Source organism: Microtus pennsylvanicus, chromosome 21 (assembly GCF_037038515.1).
Source record: "Microtus pennsylvanicus isolate mMicPen1 chromosome 21, mMicPen1.hap1, whole genome shotgun sequence".
Taxonomy (NCBI): domain Eukaryota; kingdom Metazoa; phylum Chordata; class Mammalia; order Rodentia; family Cricetidae; genus Microtus; species Microtus pennsylvanicus.
This window is the reverse complement of record NC_134599.1, coordinates 12,609,789-12,626,789: the sequence shown is the minus strand read 5'-3', so window position 1 is coordinate 12,626,789 and position 17,001 is coordinate 12,609,789. Positions and strand designations below refer to the sequence as shown.

Genomic DNA, 17,001 nt, shown 5'->3' with positions numbered 1-17,001 from the left:
GCACCTTCTTCCTATGTTTCATCCGTGTCTACACATCGTCTCCAGGAGCACATGGCATCCTTGGGTTATCTGCACAGCGCACTACAGGGGGGCTCGACCTTTAGCTCCATGTTTTTCCTGAGCACATCTAAGTTATCTATTCCAAACCTATCTACCTTCCCGTGCTACTCAGGGTGAGTGCGGGTACTGTACCAGTGAAGGCTTAGGTGACACCGTGACAGGCTGTACAGTCAGCTCGGCTCTGGCCAGGGCAGACGCACAGAAGACAGATCCTAGAACTACGCCCATGAGTTCCTATGTGGGGAAAGCAGTACAGAGCACAGGACACTGTGCTCAGCTGCTAAGCACAGCACTGCCACATGGCTGCAGCTTAGAAGGCCTACAGCCTACCACAGCTTTAAAATTACAGAATTTTAGCCAACTTCTAGTCCAATATTTTGGATAAGGCTTTATTAAAAATTTCAGTGTGTATTATCATTTCCATTTTGCATAATTGGAATTTGTACAAACATATTTCTATAAAAGAATGCTTCAATATATTTTGTAACATACTTTATACGTAAGACTCAGATTATAAATACAACGGAATCCCTTGGCTATCTAGAGTCTGGAACAGGATGAGATGTCAGCATTAGTGTGGTAGCTCATGCAGAAGGGAAAAAATTAAATGCAATTATGGAGAAATTCTTAGATATAGTTGAAAGGAGAGTCCAAGGTTAAATTTATTTTTTCCCCTTAGGTACATAGTATGAGCAGGCCAGGACCTGGTTAAAGGCACAAATCCTCCATGGAAGCCTGACACTTAGCTGACTTTGGGACAGCATGTGGGAAGTTTAGATGGTACCCAGGGCTTTGGGGATGACGTCATGGGAAGAGCACTACTGACTCACACAGTACAGAGAGTACAGCACAGGCAGGCAGTGCCAGACATAGTCCTGAGGAAAACCAGTACAACAGTCATACGTCTAACCCTCTTAGCTATCTAAGGAGCTACTTGGACCCGTAATTACTGGGGGAAGGTAGTAAGGCTCCTTGCTTTCCTGTGACCCTAATTCAGCCAGTGTATTAAATGCCATTATGAAAATCTACTCTAAGCCAGGCAGTGGTGGTGCGCACCTTTAATTCTAGCACTTGGGAGGCAGATCTGTGATTGTGAGGCCAGCCTGGTCTACAAAGCGAGTTCCAGGACAGCCATGACTGTTACACTGTATAACCCTGTCTCACAAAAACCGAAAAAAAAATGAATATCTATAGTGAAAGCTGTTTCACTCACCAAGAGTTCAGAGTTCATCTACTACATTCCACACACTGTGGAAAGCAGTGGATTTCCAGATGAGTTAACCTTAGTCAGTCCTCTGCCCTTAGAACTTACTGGATCCAGAAGGATCTGGACTGTTAGCACACCATTATCCTATAAATACGTTTATATGACAAACTGTACTCTAGTGCCAAAGGAACAGACACTAACGCAGCCTTGGTACAGCAGCCAGGGCTTTCAGGGATCCTGAAGGCTGGAGGGGGTATACAGAAGGGAAGATGAGGCTACTGATAAGGACTCATGGAACTGGGCCAGGCTGTGCAATCAGGAGCAGCTCATTGGGACAGGAAAGAGGCTGGGATCAAACAGCAAGATCTTTAATCACTAGGTCATGGATTCTGAGTTACCTAGGGCTCAGTGGCAGTTCTGAAAACATGAACATATCCCTCCCTGGTTGTACAGTATCTAACGGAGAAGAGAAAGAGCATGGCAACATGGTGTGGACCCTGACATGTAAAAACTCACATACAGTTTTTAAACGTGGGGGCTAAAGAAACTGGTAGATTAAACTAATATACAGCATTCCAGAGAAACTCTCCTTTTTATAGAAAATGTTCCTATACAGAGTATTATTTTTATATATAAACAAACCCATCCTCATCTTAATTACAACTGTGGAGGGAACCGACAGGCTGAGATTCACTTCCTTACACTACACAGCAAACAGTGCTGTTCTGGTCTCAAGCCTCAGCTACAAAGGCCCTGGCTGGAAAACTGCTCTGGATTCAGTGTTCTGCAACCTCTGGGGGATCACATTTCCTGCATTGTGCCACCTAAGTCAACCATTCCAAACCCTCTGGAAACCCTTCTCCATGCCCTTCTTCTAAAGGGCAGGAAGTAGAGAAGATCTAAAACGTGGGCAGCAGCCTAAGGCCAGGGAACATCTTACCACAGGCCACCTGTGTTTCCCACACAGTCCAATCAGAGGAAGTGGCTGTTCCTTATGCCTGCACCCTGACCTTGATGGTGAGTGTTCTACCTGCTATGATGGAGAAGAGAGAAGATACAACTTGGGCTGGGTCCTAACGGAAGTCTAGGAAGACTAAAATGAAATTCAAAATATTTAGACAAACTAAAAATGCATAAAAAAGTCAAAAGTTCTTAGCTGACTACTAGGGCTGCAAGTAACTGTCATGTGAAGCTGTACTGAAATAAGATGAAGTCTAACCTGATCGAGTTTGGTTACACAAAGAAGGCTAAGTAATGAGAAGCATTAATCTTCACTGGAATTCTCATTACCATGAGGCATGCTCTGTGATCTGGCAGGATTTTTTGGCCTCTAAAAGACATAAATGAACCTGGCATGGTAGCACACACTTCTAATCCTGGCACTTAAGAGGCAGAGGCAGGTGGATCTGAGTTTGAGGCCAATCTGGTCTATACACTGAGCTCCAGGACAGCCAGGACTACATAGAGAGACCCTATCTCAAGAACCCAAAACTAAACTAAGAAAGAACTCCACGAAATCTTGTGAAGCTCTAGTGAGGAAAATCACAGGAGGAAGTATCAATTCAGTAACCAAGGGCAGATACTGAGCAAGCCCCCAGACACGCCCCATGTTAACTTGGGACACTGTCATGAGCACACTTGTCATAAGGTGACCCTGCCAGTTTAAGGCCTGCTGTGAATTCCTGCCCCTTCATGCTTTCAGAATAATTAGTCATGTTTTGATCCAATATTAAATATTTTCCCTGTATTCTCATTTAGTTCTGCTTGTCTAGGATGGCCTTTCACATTAAATACCTGGCCTAGCATCCTTTAAACTTTTCTTACTGTTTTGGCCCAGATCTTGGTTTACATTTACAAAGCTGTTACGAGGTACTGTGTGTGAATTTGCCTTCCTGCTGAGATACAGGGCAGAGCAAGTAACGTTTAGAACAATGATGCTTGGAATGCCAGGGCTGCTTCTGCACTTCCACTGCCAAGAATGGTTTTCAAAACCTTTTGATTGTGGCATCTACAATTGGCTCCATCACGGGGCAAACCATTGGCCCTATCACTGTGATCTGATCCTCCTGAGATGATCCTGAGTGTCAGGGGACACTAACAACACAGAGCCATTGCTGATTGAGACCACCCCAATTGTTTCACTCTGATCAACTCCAAGCTCAAGAGCAAACATGGCAAAATAAAGCCTCAGGTTTCCCTCTGGGTGTTGGGAATTATTCCTTAGATTAGTATAAGAGCACTCTCTCAGCATGTGTGAGGCCCTGGTTTGGACCCCTAGTACTACCAGAAAACAAAGCAAACAAAAACCAAACAGTTACTGTTATGGCTATAGTTGGGTACTATTTAGTAGTAGCTAAATTTAAATAAAGTTTTAGAATTTAAAGAAGCAAGCTAATTTGCTTACATGCAGCATATAAATGGTATAGTGTTTAAATGTCTTATGATATATCTGTAGGAGTCTGTATATATAACACTGTATGTGCGGGTTAGGGGACGACTTGTGGGAGTTCTACCATGTGGGTCCCAGGAATCAGAGTCAGGCCACTGGACGTGATGGCAAGTGCCTTTACTTGTTGAGTCATCTCAGTGGACCCTGTAATACACTATTTTATCTACAGAGTCACCTTAATTCAAGTCAGACAAGTTAGCAGCTCCACTTACAGAGGCTATAATTTTAAATAAGACAAGCAAAGCTGTTGTTCCGGAAGAAATCTACATCAAGGAGCCTCTAAGGTCTGAACAACTTAGTGTAAATGGTTCTCTTAAGACCGTGTTTGCTATTTGCTGTGGGACAATGGTTTGTACCCTGTCAATTATATTTTAATAAAACGCTGATTGGCCAGTAGCCAGGAAGGAAGTATAGGTGGGACAAGCAGGCAGGAAGTAGAGGTGGGGTGACAAGAACAGAATTCTGGGAAGAGGAAAGCTCATTCTGCAGTTGTGACCCAGCCTCAGAGGAAGCAAGATGTGACTGCTTCACCAAAAAAAGGTACCAAGCCACATGGCTAACTCAGACAAGAATTATGGATAATTCTTATAAGATATAAGAATTAGTTAATAAGAAGCCTGAGCTAATGGGTCAATCAGTTTATAACTAATGTAGGCTGCAGGACCGGGCGGGACAGAAAAACCTCAGCCAATGGTGAACAAGCCTGCCTGGGGTGCCTAAGAACCTTAGCATGCACTGACAGACTAGAGCTCATTGAGTCTGGGTCTGTGACTGGCTTTTCTAAGGCCCTCCTGCTGAACACTGGCTTCTATACTTTAAAGGGGAACTCAAAGTGTGAGGAGTATTTATGGAGAGGGAGTTCAGCAGGAGTGGAAGAGGATGAGAGAAATATGGATAGAAGTGACAAAATACTATAGGTGTGAAACAACACGGGAGAATACACACACAGGGATGAAGTAAGAATTAAACCATGTCTGTCTGTAGTTTGTCTGCAGCCATGTATGAGGGATGAGGGCTAGGGTACTTTATCTCCTCACACTGAATGGTAGCGGAAAATAGGGTTATTACAAAGACACCATTTAAGACCTTTGAAATAAGCCTGAATGTCAGAATGACATTTCGAATTCACAGTTCCCTTTCTTTTCCAAGAACAGCACCGAAGGGAGAGTGGGGAGGCCTGGCTACGATAATCTTCAGTTACATAGCAGCATCGGCCTTCAGTTTCTCTTCACAGAGTCAACATCTTCTGGGGCCGGTCTGCTGCTCAAGTCAATGTACCAGCCAGAGTGCTGTGGGAATGGGTAGCTCGGGGGAGAGTGCGTGCCTGGTGTGTGTGAAGTCCTGGGTTTGAGTCCCCAGCCCCAGCACTGCAAGAACCAAGAGTGCTGATACAGGCCTACAAGCCCATCACTTGGGAGCTGGAGGCAGAGGGGACCCAAATTCCAAGGGTATCCTCAGAAGCATATTGAGTTGGAGGCCACCCTGAGCTACATGAGATACTGCCTACAAACAAACAAACAAACAAACACAAGTTCCGACTAGAGAAACAAATGCAGAAAGGTCAAAGCCCTCCTGTTCCAGCACAGCAGTGTGAGCATCAGGATCCTTTCTCCCAGCTGCAGCAAAGAGCACCATCAGCACTGCCCTGGCTCATGGGTGTGACCTGCGAGGCACAGAGCATCATCTCTGGCCCTTCCTAGAGGGAAGTCACCCTTTCAGTAAGAGCGTTCCAAGCTAAGAAGCTGGTCTGAAGAGGAATTTCTGGTTTGGCATCTGAGATAAACAACCTTTCTACTTGAGAGTTGGGATAAGTAAGCCCCATTCTCTTGCGATTACCAATGTCATGTGTGATGTGATGACTCTGGGATCTGCAGCAAGTATTTAAATCTCTCACAATTTCAGTTCTCTCCTGAGTGAAATGGAACTGACATAGTTAAGCTGTGCCTATTTTTAAAGTGCTACAGAATCGCCAGCATAGCCGTCACATGGCACTTTAGCAGTTTCTAGCCAGGACAGACAGGACAAATTTCAATGGGGCAGGGTCTCAGAACTCATGTCAAGAGGGAAGACAACCTCTAGGAAACTGAAAAAAGTACCACAAAGAATATTCAAATTCTCCCAAAGGCACAGAATTTACTAATTTTTCTGTTTATAACTATGGCCACATAATACCTGACTTTGTGTCTCAACACATAATTAATTATCCAGGCTTTAGAATAACAAGAATTTCACTCCCTCCACACATCCCAAGACTTATGAAGGCCTGGTGTGTTGGCACATGCCTATCATTCCAGCACCCAAGAGACTGAGGCATGGGATCATGTGTTGGAGGCCAGCCTGGGCTACACAGTGACAATAATACCAGAGAAAGTACACAAACAAAAAGACTCATGCAACATGATTTCCACAGGCCCAGAGTGAGGATTCAGTCATGTTATAATCAGTGCATTGTGAAGCTGCTATGAAGTTTAGTTTGTCAAAACTATTCTAACATATGCACCAACCCACAACCCATTTACACACTAACAAGTTACTATAGTATATAGTATAGTTACCACACTGTGATGGACATACAGGTCCATCTCCTCTCACAAAGGCCTTTCTTGCAGTCTTGGCTCTATCACTACGAAATGGGCATGTGGAGGAGCGCAGGATGACAACCGGCCCCTAGCTCCTCCAGATTCCCCCTTCCGCCTACTTTCATGCACTCTAAAATGAGCTGCTCTTCAAATACCTGCAAACTCATGTACAAAAGCTAACCTCATGGTAAATTAGGACGATAAACTGACTTTTAATAAGCCAGACCTGGATGACCTAGTCACTGCATAGGTACTTTCTTTCCCTCCCTTTATTCTGTTCTTATGACAGAGGGTTTGAACCCAGGGCCTCATACATGCTAGGTAAATGCTCTACCACTAAATCACATCCTCACATTTAAAGAAAGCATGTAAGAAGAAATGAAATTTTAAAAAAGGAAAGAAAACCAAACCCACGGAAGCAGAGATGTCCCTTATGCTCTGTCCCCACCTCCAGGGTCTCCATCTCAAGTCTACATGCAGACAATAAAAATATGACAAAGCACACTTACTCAGTGCTGTCTGGATATCTTTTTCCCCATTTTTCACTTCTGTCAAAAAGCCCTTTAAAAATTTGAGACCTCTAAAATGGAAGAGAGAAGAATATTATTCAAAGTTCAGATGGCAGATGCTAGCTTTTATATAAGTGTCTCAGGCAAGGCAGGGAGCAGACAGGATGGACAGAGGCCCTTCTGACTGGCTTCCTATTAGAAAGCTCTGGACACTCCCCTCACCCACTCTGATATTCCGAATGCAGTGCTTCAAATTATAGTGCTATGTTGTGGCTTTAGCATCATCTAGAATTCATTAGAATGAAAATTCTAGAACCCCACACCAAATTCAGGGGTTCAGAAACTGGTTATGAGTTCAGTGTTTCCCCAGGCACTGCCATTCAAGCGGAAAAACACTCACTTAAAGAGAAACTCACTGGCTTTCCTAGAATTCTGATCTTACAAATACTTCCACGATTCATAGCTATCACTATGAAGCTGATCAGAATTCTAGAAAGTCTAACGTTTGGTGGATCCTTTATTCCAAGGCAACAGTGAGCTGTGGCATCTCGGCTGAGCTGGACTGAGCATGTATTCGCTCCACTTGACTGCCTCACCTCTTCAGCCACAAGAGGGCTTCGGTCGCTGAGTTCCTAACCTGAGCTACATCCGCCTCCACCTCATGCAGCACTATCTTCTGGAGGGTAGTAAACTCTTCCTTGTTGGTTATGTACTTCTGATTCACCTTCTGGAAAACGAAAACAAGAAACAGGACAACTGCCTAAGATGAAAACTGTATATTACCAGTTGTATCAGTACAATATTCAAATTTAGAAGCAAGAAGAGTCTAAGAAGCCAAAGCGAGACTTTACTATCCTCCTTATGTTTTCAGGGTGAGTGTTTTAAACATTCCAAAAATTCTATGAGGCTTTAAGCAACATCAACAGTTTTAAGCAATATTCTTGAGGGACCTTTGCCCACCTCTGAACATTCACTGTGTGAGTGACCCCATATACCTCACCACCTCTCCAAACATGCCAGAAAGGTATCCACAGATACCTTCCAACTTCTTCAACATAGCAAACCTGGTGGTGGGGACTGTATTCTAATATATTTTTGAGACAGGGACTCTCTACATAGCCCTGGCTGTCCTGGAACTCACTCTGTAGACAGGTTACCACTGAACTCTCAGAGATTCTCATGCCTCTGCCACGCAAGTACTGGGATGCTAGATGTAATACAAACAACTCTGGCTTTTCTGGGAAGGAGGCTCAGACTTCCTGTTGATGACGGCTCCACAGATGTACCAGAAAGCTGGCCTTTTGAGTAGCCCCAGTCAAATGATAGCTATTGCTAGTGATATTTGTGGAGAAATGTTCCTTGTTATTGTTTAACTCCAAAGGGCATGCAATCATTGCCGACATGAGTGACCCTCCACTGACCCAGCTCTGACCTTTAAAGAGGTCAGCCTACCAAAGGCTTGTTTATATCACATATCAGGGCTACCTCAGTCATTCTGTTCCTGAAATTTCCCAGTGTGAATGATTTTTCCCCCTCTGATTTACTCTTGTCAAACACAAAAGGAGTGAAAACCATTCCTTTATAGACATGGCTCTACAGAGACAAGTCAGTATATTCACCTTGATATTTCCAACAAGATCCATTTTCACAGGTGCAAACACTGTAGGACCAAGTTTGTCTGAAAGACAGTAGTGGAAATATTTTTGAAAAAAATTTTTTAAATGTAGGAAACACACACATATAACAGAAAATATCTGTACAGTAATAACACGTTTAGAAGATCTTTTCTCCAATATTACTCTGACTTCTAAGTAATTTTCTAAGCATAGGCTTTGGAACTGGACTTGGTCAGCAGCGCTTCTCTCTCATGCTGCTGAGATGAGTCCCAGTAACCAGGTCCTATGTGGTACATCTGATGAAAATGCCTCTTAAGTTTACAGTACCCATTTGAGATCCTTTAGGTTGGCTTCATACTTGCTGAATTGAAAGCCTAAAATACACTATTAGATTTTAAAGATTTGTTCCCAGAGAATGAAAATTACTTCATTAATGGCTATCTGTAATAACTGCATGTTTCTATCACATTACAGATATGCTATATCTCAAAAGATATATTAATTTTTATTTTACTATTTTAATATAGCTTCTATAAACTGAAAATTACATGTGGTTTGATTACACTACTAATTTTAATTTTTGCTAGGTCTAACTTGCTAATTTTAATTATTTGGGTTTACTAAACATAATCTTTAAAGTATAATATAAAAGCAGCAGAGAAAAAATAATGAATTCTAAAAAGTATCTGATTTTTAAAAAGGTTCAAAACAACATAGTTAAAAACAAACCCACATACGAAACAAAACAGCATACTGAAGAACAATAGCTTCATTGGCTCAAAGCCAGGAAATAAGAACAAAAAGGACAAAACAGAAAACACAAAATAAGATGGTAGATACACAGCAAAACAGGAATGAATGTAAATGAATATAAAAATGTAGTTCGTTATATAGGTAATTACCAGAAAAACATAAATTTCAATAGCTGCAGAAAAAAACACTTTATAAAATTATCTGATTTCATGACTATAAAAACAACTACCAGCATACAACAATCAATGCGTCTACATATATTAATAGTACATATGTAAACATGAAACCCATAAAATTCCGAAGTTTATTCCAAAAAAACCACAAAGTTTTTATTTAGAGAAAATAAACATAATAAAAGGTATATATGTATATTTATATATTTCACATACTTGTGTATATAAAACTACATGCATTAAATTAACACACACATATACATCATACTAATGGACTAAAAGGCATAATGTTAGGTAATTTTCCTCAGATGGCTTACAAATTCAATGCAGTTTTAATCAAATCCCAGAAGCCTTTTAATAGGTAAGATAAAACTAAAATTATACATACCTGTAAGGGACCTAGAATTGCCAAAAAACGATCATGAAAAGAAATAAAATTGGAAGACGTATAATCTCTGATTTTGAGCTTTACATATTTAAGACTCTAAGGAAATACAAACAAATCATGGGAGCAGAAAAGAGACCCATTTTATAGGTCTACAGGTCTGGGAGCAGATGGCCAGGGCAACCTAAGAAGATACTGGCCATTGTTTTTCTTGGCAAATGGTTCTTAAATAGCTAGATTATAATTAAGACAAAAATGACCCTCAGTCATCATGACACATAACGAAAACAAAGTCCAGCACGGACTATGGGGTGCGGAGGCTGGAAAGTCCCTCCCTGCCTTTGGTCCCTAGCACTCATGGATGGGGGGATGGACTAGGCATGGTGGCACATGCTGACAGTTTCAATATTGGTGGGGACACTGGGGAGTTAGATGCAGGAAGATCCTTGTTTAGCTACAGGCCAGTAAGATACTTTGTCTCAAAAAACCAATGTGGGTGGCATAAGGAAGACCACCCAAAGTTGTCCTCTAGCTTCCATAAGAATGTACACTTGTGCACACGTATTCTAGCACACATGTGCACACACGAAAACATGCGTGCACACACATAAACACACATACACCTATACACACATCATAAATATAAAAATTAAAAATCTAGAAAAATTATGAGAAAGCATCTTTATGACCCTTGATTAAAAGTAACCATAGGACAACTGAAAATATTAACACAAAAATCAATTTTGTCAAAATGTAAAACTTAATTTTCAAAAAACAGAGTTAGAAAATGATATTTTAAAACATAAATAGGCAAATGAAGAGTCTGTGGGAGAAATATTTTTGATCCATGTCTATAATGGGATTTTACTTGGAATATTTAAAGAATTCTCGAAATTCAATAATACGAACATCTTCAGTAATAGTACCCTAAGTAATAAAAATAAACAATTTTAAACAGGCTAAATTTGGAGAAACACATCACAACAAAAAATATTTCAGTGGCAATAATTGTATGATAACATACTCAACACCACAGTCACTGGTAAATGCAAATTAAAGCTACTACGAGGGCCACGGAAGACACAAGGATGGCCTAAACTTGAAGTACCTACACCAGCAAATGTGAAGAGGTGAAGCAGCTGCAATCCCAGCATGAGGCAGCTGTGAGTATGCAGCTGTGCTAGCGTCTGCTCCTAAGGGCTATCACAAAGGGATAGTAATTCAGTGACTCAGTAGCACTGGAAGTTCTTGTCCTAGACACCCGAGAAAATGAGGAATATACACACCATGGGGATGAATCTCCAAACACAAAGAGTGAGAAATGCCAGATACAAGAGTAGACAACAGGATTCCACTCAGATAGACAAGGAAAAACTAAACTATGGTGCCAGGAATCAGTACAATTACTGCCTCAGGCTTCACATGAACTGCGAAACAACTGGCACAGGAATGTTCTAGGGTGATGAAAATGTCCTCTACTTTGACAGGAATGTAGAATATATACGTAGGTGCATTTATCAAAATTACAATCACAACACTTAAGTTCTAGATGCAAGTTATATCTCAATTTAGAAAACATGAAGAGGGTTTGGGAGATGTTTAGTGTATGGAGCACTTGTTTAAGTGTGAAGGCCAGGGTTCAGGTCCCCAGACCTCATGCCAAAGCTGGGAAGGTGCAGAAACCATCTATAATCACAGTATTTGGGAGGCATAGGATCTGACAGAGGAGCACTGTAAATAAAGTGGAGACCGATGGAAGAAGACACCTGACATCAACCTCTAAATCCTACATATACGCACACACAGTGCACCCACTCCCTCACACATATTAACACACATACATTCACATGTACCACATATTCCAACATATGAGAAACAAGGGAAAACATACATAATAGATCATAGAGTAAATTTCAACACATTAACAATTTATTACCTTTATACTAAGTAAATTAAACATATATATACACACACATGCAGGATGGAGAATACTCCAGTCAAGACTCAACTATAACCCTAAATTTTCTCAGGGTCCCCCAAAGATTACCAGCAGCCCCAACCAACAGGAAGTAGTCTAGAAACTATGTCCACATTCCCCCAAATGGGTTATAGATATTGATTATCATTTAAGGGGGGGTTGATTACAAACTGTTACTGGTCATAGTCAGGAAAAAAGCTAAACAAGGGAGTAAAATTCAAAGATCTCTTTCTAAAGGAAAAAAAAAGAAGGATAGGATTTAGAAATAATACAATGAAAGGGAAGATTATTGAATCTACTTTAATCTAAGAACAACTATTAATCTTTAAAATTTTACATTGGTATGGATTTTGGCATGTAAGTTTAAAGTTAATTTTGTTATACTGTAGGTATATTCCTACTCTTATTTACGGTATTGTGTTTATGAAGCTCATTTAAAAATGTAATGTATAATTGAAAAATACAGACTAATAGTCATCTATAATAGTTAAACTTGTAGTCATGTTAGGTATGTTTTCAAGGTCATGCAGATATATTTAGATAGATAGACAGACAGACAGTCTTCAAACATTTCAAAGACCTACAGAATATGGCACTTAATATGTTTAATAACCTAAGGTTTTTCATGACAATGAGACACATCTGCTCTTGGCAGCACCAATATACTTCAAAGAAGATGATGGGATTGAAGAAACTCCATATGCTGTTTGTTTTCTTTATGGCAAAAGCTAGTTATGCAGCCAAAGAACTTGCCCTTGCCCCAATTGCTGACAATATACTGTCCGAACTGAACCAGCAGTAGGCAAGAAAGGCAACGCGAAACTTTGCCAAGACAAGGTAGGACAGCCCTTTAGAATTCCTTGCTTCAAAGGAAAGGCTGTCAGATATACGAGGTCTGTAGGCCATAGCTGGATGCCCTAATGTCACAAAAGAACCTAGGGGCCTTTGATGGAGCTGAAGACTAGATAGTTATAGTTTTCCTTAGTTATGATAAAAATATAAATTATATATAAAACTTTAGACTCATCAAGATAAGATAAATAATAGAATATCTTCTGTAATTTTGCCAAATACAAATGGACTGGCTATTTCAACTACAATTTTTGCTTAATAACTGTATTTTTTGTATATAATTATACTATGTTAAAATTAAAATCTTAGGCAAAAATGGGAAAATGCTGTGGAATAATCCTTTTGTGTACACTGTAAAGATTTGCCACTCGGGTTTGTTAAATAAACACTGATTGGCCAATAGCAAGGCAAAAAGTATAGGTGGGGCAATCAAATTGAAGATGCTGGGAAGAAGAAGGGTGTAATCAGTGGAGCCACTGAAACAAGACTTGCAGAAAATGAGGTAACAAGCTATTAGGCATGTGATAAAACATAGATAACAAATTTGGGTTAATTTAAGTATAAGAGTTAGCTAGTAAGAAGCCTGAGCTATTGGTCTGGCATTTGTAATTAATATTAAGCCTCTGAGTGATGATTTGAGAGTGGCTGCGGAACAGGAAACTCCGACTACATATACATCTACATATATACACACAATTTATCTTAAAAAATTCTTTTGACTGGTAAGATATTTCCCCATAGTACTGTTCCTGGCCTACCTCCACTTTGCAGTACTGATGAAAGACCTGTTCCTGAACTACCTCCACTTTGTATGAATATTTTCTAGAAAGCAGAATTCCCTGTTTTCATTATACTACCCTAAGATCAATAACTTAATCAATTAGAAATGGAATGGGAAAATACAAGAGTGTTTAAGTCACATAGTTTTCACTGTGTGGCATGTGATGCCAAAAGCTGAGAAGAATCAACTTACTGTACATAGTCCAGACTATTTATCATTTGAATTAACTGTGATGGGAAAACAGTCTAGAAACTAATGAATACAATGCAACTGTAGCAATCTTACCTAGTACTGGAACCACTGCATAACAAGATGCCAAGAATGCTTCTGTGGGAATGCCACTGTCTTCCAGAAGTTCAATGTCACTAAAGCTGAACAATTTGGTGACATGGAGAACGGAAGATTAAAACCACAACAGCACTCTGCAGTTCAGAGATGTTACAGAAACAGCTTTTTAGGAAAAACCACTTTGCCTGATTTTTGAGTAGCCCCAGACATTATTTTTCTATTATGAAACAATCAATTAACATAATTTTACAGAGATAATCCACCCTGATAATCCAAATCCTTGGTCACAATTGATTTCTCACAGGGGAAGACAGGGTCTGATTGTCGGGGAGTTTAAAGGGCCTGGAATACCTGGCACTCATGGCACTGAAGAAAGTTGGGATAACTTCTTCATTGTTTTCCCAGACAGATTCAGGCGAGGAAACTGAGTCTGGCCCAGGCTGTGCCAGCTCACTGTCTTGATTCCCCAGGTTTTTCTCTCCATCTTCCTTCAGTATCTCACCTTGGACTACAAAGTAAATGATATCTATCACTAAGTTCTTATATATTATTATAAAAATTAACACACAATCATTAGTGGAAATTTCTAAAACATAGAGCAGGAAAAGCACACACACACACACCTGTATGTATAATTTTTCAGTCATCAGTGCATCACAATTACTTCACTATTGTTCAGTACTCTTCAAAAACATGATGCATTGGTTTTCGCAATATATTTATTGATATATTTTGCATATATGTGTAATCAGAGGACAACTTGGAGGAGTTGGCTCTCTCCTCCCACTATATGCATTCTAGGGAATCCAACCCGAATCATCAAGCTTAGTGGGAAATGCCTTTACTCACTCAGCCATCTTGCTGGTCCCTGGAACATGATTTTAAGGACCTCATGGTAACAGCTACAGCAATGCAAGAGGCTTTAGTGATTTCTAAGATCTTTCTCCTACAAATATAGCCAGTCCTGGTTGTAAGCATATGCTTTGTCTGTGGATTTGCCCACTTGTTAACATTTACTTGTGAATCCCAAATCAAGACTTGTGGTGCTTTTTAGGTAGTCTTGGCAGCGCAGGGTGGTACAAACTTGTTACCAAGGATGCATGGGCTTAGGTGTTTGTCTTGCTTCAATTCTCATGCCACAAATGCCTTTATTTACTACCATGGTTTCTGTATGAGTGTATCCTTTGTAACTAGTTCTGCAGTTCAAAAAGGCTCCAGGCAGTAATACTATCTGGAGTGTATAAACAAGAAGTCTGAGATACACCTTCATGAAAAGAGTATGTGTGTGGACAAACTTCATTTAAACATGAGTTACAGTTGATGGCTGATGTCTGCTCTGAGTTCGATGTTTATCCAGACCACATAGGAGTTTTTAAATAGAAAAGGGCGTTAGAGCAATGTTATTCATTGATTTGCTAGCTGATCAAAACCACAGAACTGTGGAAAGCAAACTATTCCCTTAGAGCACTCACATACTGCGTGACTTCACACAGTATAAGCACAATACATGAGAACTGACACTCATGCTTAAAGAGCCTGTCCAAAAGTCTGTGGCCGCAGACTCCTATAGGGAATCTTTACTCAAGAGATCAGACTTTTAAAGGACGTGCGTTACTTTTATCAGATCCACATCTAACAGCTTCTAGGATTAACACAATTTTAAAAAACTTGACTTGGCTAGAAAAATAACAGAACCTTTTATTTTAAGACAACTATAGAAGAAATTAACTCATTTAAGTACTTAGACTTAAAGCCATTTAGTAAGCACCTAATACACAACTACAAGTTCTAGTATAGTTAATCTGGCTGATAGGAAGACAGAGCTTTGTGATTAGTGCCAATGCAATTAGTAAATCTGAAAGGACATTATTCCCAACTACACGGGTATTACCTGGAATTTGGCGTGACTAACTCACAGAAGTATGGCGGCTGGTAAACTGTGACATCCTCAGGCTCTACTAGAAACCAGAAGATTGAAACACTTAAGCTGCTCTAATGTTATACACCAGGTCTGACATCACAGTCTGGGTTCAGTAGAAGCTGGGATATTGTGGGGGAGTCAGTGAACTACTTAGACCTGCCAGAACACAGCCATGACAACCAGCGCCAAGACGGGGTAACAGAATGCTGAACAGTTCCGCGACCTGCGGTAGCAGGCTCCCTTAGGTCAGCGGCACACTTGGAGGCTAATCTGTATCAGTGTCCTCCTGAGTCTGCTGTTCAATACAGCATGGAAAACTTTCCTTTGACATCACCTGTCACATGATCATCTGTGTTTTCTTCACTTGACATGCTGCAATCTACCTCTGTGGATTTCAAATACAAGGAACTCTTGGTTTTCATCAGGATTTCTTCATCACCGTTTACTTCCATATTTAAAGATCCATTTTCACAACTGTTCAACTCCATCTGCCTAAAACAAATGGTTTAAAAGAAAACGTAATTTGCCACAGGTTGCCCAGATGTTACTCTAAGGGACGGGAAGATCCACAATCACTAAACGCTGATTAAAAATAGATATCTTAAACTAAACCAAACCTCTCAGTCTCCTGAAGACACCAAAGCAAGAAAAGAAACCACACCACTAAAGCTGAGTATGGGGGCTCATGCCTGTAATCCTCTTTCTTAGGACACTGAGGCAAAAGGATTGTCACCATCCTAAGGTAACCTGGGCTATAGATTAATACCCACTTTAAAAAAAAATAAACAAGGAGCCTTAATGGCTTTTCCTATGCCACGTGTCGTCCTGGTGACATCATCTTAGGCTAACCTGGGCTATAGATTAAGACTCTCTTTTTTTAAAATAAATAAAGGAAGGAAGGGAGAAGGACCCTTAATGGCTCTTCCTGTACCATATGACTCAACCTCCCTGCTTTCCATCAGCATCAGGAAATGCTCAGGGCAGCTCTTTAGTGTGCAATAAGCTTTCTCCAGGTGCCACATTTAACACTTAGCTGACCTTCTTCAACTTCTCCCTGGGAAGTTTTTCCTCATTACACTGGCTACTTAAACATATTTGCTCAGTAGTCAATTATCTCAAGAGGCAGCTGTGGCCAGCAGAGATTTCTCCTGTCAGCAGGAGGATCACAGGGGGACTGAGAATACACCAGGGCAGCAGAAAAAGCTGTTTGACACTTAAATGAAACAGCTGATTCTGTTAAAAGGGATGTGGTATCTTATACCCAGTCAAAGTAAAGCAGTAACAGGACAGCATCCAAGCTACACAATGATTCCAGCAAAAGAAAAAATTTATTTCAAGTGCATATACAAATCTACAATAAAAACTGTGGACACAGACAGAGCCAAAGTCTGAAAAGAAACAGAAATCTACAAAAATGTTTCTAGTAAAAATATCTGAAAAGGAAAAAATT

The 17,001-nt window shown here is 40.4% G+C and overlaps 1 protein-coding gene across 2 annotated transcripts in view; it reads right to left on the bottom strand.

Annotated features, from left to right (window-relative positions):
• Plekha8 (pleckstrin homology domain containing A8) overlaps positions 1-17,001 on the bottom strand; it is a 66,026-nt gene that overhangs the window by 17,690 nt on the left and 31,335 nt on the right. For both annotated transcript variants that reach the window (XM_075955757.1, XM_075955758.1), the window contains exons 7-12: positions 15,886-16,043; positions 13,982-14,138; positions 13,628-13,713; positions 8,424-8,482; positions 7,401-7,531; positions 6,805-6,875 (exon numbers count right to left, since the gene is read on the bottom strand). In XM_075955757.1, coding sequence (XP_075811872.1) covers positions 6,805-6,875; positions 7,401-7,531; positions 8,424-8,482; positions 13,628-13,713; positions 13,982-14,138; positions 15,886-16,043 — 662 coding nt within the window. The remainder of the gene's footprint in view (positions 1-6,804; positions 6,876-7,400; positions 7,532-8,423; positions 8,483-13,627; positions 13,714-13,981; positions 14,139-15,885; positions 16,044-17,001) is intronic.